This window comes from Lactuca sativa, chromosome 3 (genome assembly GCF_002870075.4).
Source record: "Lactuca sativa cultivar Salinas chromosome 3, Lsat_Salinas_v11, whole genome shotgun sequence".
NCBI lineage: Eukaryota > Viridiplantae > Streptophyta > Magnoliopsida > Asterales > Asteraceae > Lactuca > Lactuca sativa.
The window spans coordinates 66,171,042-66,174,418 of NC_056625.2; the positions used below are offsets into that span (position 1 = coordinate 66,171,042).

A 3,377-nucleotide genomic window follows, 5' to 3' on the forward strand; every position below is an offset into this window, starting at 1 on the left:
ACGAAGTCAAATTTGGGCGTTCTTTTTATCGATGTTCTTAGTTTAACATATTCTACGACTTTCGTTTAGAGCGCTAAGGCTAAATCTCGCTCTATCATAAATTTACTATTTACGCTTCCCGGCGTCGTGTTGGTTCCGACGCGAAACTTCGGCGGGTCATAACTTCTTCGTTATAACTCGGATTTCGGCGTTCTTTATATGTACGGAAACCTTGTGAAATATTTTACAACTTGGTTAAGATTATTTATTCTAAATAATCTTTTTGTCGAAAAGTTGTTTTCGACCCCTATTGCCTCTAAATTGACTAGCCCGGATCTGCGGGCGTTACACTAATGCATGTGATGCAAGATGTACATGATTAACTTAACATTTTTTTTAAAAGCATTTAGCAAGAAATTTCAAATAATTAGAAATTTATCATCTAATATGCAAAACATCATAATGTCATAGTCAACATGATTACCATCAAATCATCATATAATATAATACAGTAGAAACTATATTTAAACCGAAAAAATACAAAAATATTAGATCATTATTGAAAAAATATTAAGGCCCATTTGATACGCATCTTTTCAGGTCCAAACAGATCTTTCTGGCTGAATGGACCGGAAAGACTGTTTGATTTGCACAAAAGAAGGGGTCTTTCCCGGTAAAATATGTCTTTCACAGAAAGCCTTAAAATCATATCTTTCTGGATGAATGGGTTGGAAAGCCAATTATACATCAAACCCTGCCTCTTTCTTTGTTTATTGGATTATTAATTTTTTTCAAGGTTGTAAAAATCGCTTGATGGTAGCTCGGCGGCCGACTGGTGTTAAGAGATTAATCGGTCTTGGCGAGGATTAATCGAAAATTAATCGGGAACCATAGATTATTAATAAAATATTAAAATTAATTAAATATTAATATATCTTAAGAAAAACAAGTATTTCAAAATTAGAAAATAAGAAAAATTGTAATTTGGAAATTTGGAAATACGAAAATACGAACATTTTGGTATAATATTTGAAAATTTGAAATTTGAAAATTTTAGAGTAAAAAAGGAAAGTTTGTTTTTTGAATTTTTTAATTTTTTTTTCACATTTTGTTTTTTTACCTTTTTGACGTTTTTTGACTTTTTTCGAATTTTTTGACTTTTGTTGACCGATTAATCCCGCCAAAGCCGATTAATCCCGCCAAACCCGATTAATCATAAATTTCCGATTAATGCCCTAATCCTCGACGGTTGGAGACCGCCAAGTGATTAATCCACGATTAATCCCGATGTCTGCAACCATGATTTTTTTAAATAATTTTTTTAAATTTATTTTTTATTGAATTATATTTTTTTCATCATTCAGCACAATCAATCAGATATACAATCAAACAGCATGATTTCTTTCTCAGTCAGAAAACTTTCCCAAACAACATTTTATCAGACACGAACTATCAAATTGTGTGGAAAAAAAAATCAAACGGCCGGGAGAAGTTTAGATCAGAGTTAACGGGGGGGCCTACAAAACATATATCGAATCGAGTTGGACTAGGAGACGTTTGGATCAGAATTGTGGAGACGATCAAATCGGTTGCCTATTTTAGTAATTTTACCATTGAGTGCAGTCCGGTTCCAAGGGTGGACAATTCCATGTTTTTTCTACTTTCAAGGGTTTCTAGACTCGAATGGATCCAAAGCCATGTATCTGGAATTGGTTGCAGTCGCTATCAAATTTGCATCCAATTCCCACGAATTTGGAGCAAATTAGTTCACGGCTGACTTCAGCTACCATCTTTCACGTGTCTCTTTCTCATATGGGCCTTGCATTTGTCACTGCGAACGTGGGTTTACTTCCATCAAGAGAATTTTCCCCGCAGCCACCCTCTTTCGTACCTTAAACCCTCTTTTTCTCCCCAAACTTTAACAAAAACCCTGAAAATTCATCTGATCATAACAGCCTGTGAAGAAAGATCTCTGGGATTTCGGCAGATCAGATATGGGTTTCCTTTGAAGAAGGGGGAATGACTGATTTCAGAACAAAATTGGGGGTGGAAGGAGGCGGGTATTACTATTATGGCATATGCACCGCCGGTGGAATGTTCAGCGCCGGTGCCACCCATCTCGCCGTCACCCCTCTTGATGTCTTGAAAGTCAATATGCAGGTCAGATACCCTTTTCCGTTAACAAGCATAAACATAAAAATTCTTCATTTTCCATCAATTCTCCATGACAACGATTTCGCAACGATTTTTGCGTTAGGGTTCTTTAATCTTTACATACTTTTGACAATTTTCGTGTCAATTTCATTAACACAGGTGAATCCAATCAAGTTTCACAGTATCGCCTCTGGTCTCAATATTCTCTGGAAAGAAGAAGGTCCTTCGTCTCTATGGAGAGGATGGTCGGGTAAACTATTCGGCTATGGCGTTCAAGGTGGATTCAAATTCGGACTTTACGAATTCTTCAAAAGACGCTACACAGATGTATTAACAGACGAAAGACAAAGCATCGTATATTTCCTCAGCAGTGCATCTGCTCAAGTATTTGCAGACATTGCTCTTTGTCCATTTGAAGCTGTGAAAGTTCGTGTCCAAACACAACCCAATTTCGCAAAGGGATTATCAGATGGGTTCCCAAAATTATATTCACGAGAAGGAATTTCTGGATTTTACAAGGGACTCCTTCCACTTTGGGGACGTAATCTTCCATTTTCAATGATCATGTTCTCAACATTTGAGCATTCGGTTGACCTAATTTACAAAAAAATTGTTCAAAAGAGAAAGGAGGAATGTTCGAGGGGACAACAATTAGGGGTGACATGTTTAGCTGGGTATACTGCTGGAGCTGTGGGAACTGTGATTTCGAATCCAGCTGATAATATTGTGTCTTCTTTATATAACAAGAAGGCTAATCACACAGTGTTGCAGGTTGCAAAGAGTATTGGAATGGTGAATTTGTTTACAAGAAGTCTTCCTATAAGAGTTGCACTTGTGGGACCTGTTGTGACTCTTCAATGGTTTTTCTATGATACGATTAAAGTGCTTAATGGACTGTAAGTGTTCGTGTTCTTCAGTTTCTGATTATTTGATCTATTTTACAATTGAAGTTTAATTGGGAATTGTTTGATTGTTATAGGCCTACGACTGGAGGGGTTAGCTTAGGGGTAGAAGGAGATGCATGAAGCATTGCTTCAATGGTGGTTCACTTTTGAGGTCTCCTTCCTGCAATTTTAACACTCATTAACATTTTATTGGTTTGTATAAGTATAAAAATATATACAAAATGTAGTTCTTTTTTTCTTGGTTTATAGAAATTGTAATGCTTTGTTCTTAAAGAAACATTATGCGCTTCAAAGATGAATGAAAAAATTAAGATACGAGCTCTGATGTGAGGAATAAAA

At 36.1% G+C, this 3,377-nt stretch overlaps 1 protein-coding gene across 1 annotated transcript; it reads left to right on the forward strand.

The window, feature by feature from the left end:
• Positions 1-1,609: 1,609 nt before the first annotated feature.
• Positions 1,610-3,377, forward strand: LOC111888324 (mitochondrial phosphate carrier protein 1, mitochondrial). Its single transcript, XM_023884482.3, has 3 exons — positions 1,610-2,139; positions 2,293-3,029; positions 3,113-3,377. Exons 1-3 carry the CDS (start codon positions 1,999-2,001, stop codon positions 3,156-3,158), a joined length of 924 nt encoding a protein of 307 aa, XP_023740250.1. The 5' UTR covers positions 1,610-1,998; the 3' UTR covers positions 3,159-3,377.

Coding starts and splice junctions, on each gene's coding strand:
- LOC111888324 (XM_023884482.3), top strand. CDS start 1,999: ATGACTGATTTCAGAACAAAATTGGGGGTGGAAGGAGGCGGGTATTAC. Junction 2,140..2,292: donor TCTTGAAAGTCAATATGCAG/GTCAGATACCCT, acceptor TCATTAACACAG/GTGAATCCAATCAAGTTTCA. Junction 3,030..3,112: donor ATTAAAGTGCTTAATGGACT/GTAAGTGTTCGT, acceptor TGATTGTTATAG/GCCTACGACTGGAGGGGTTA.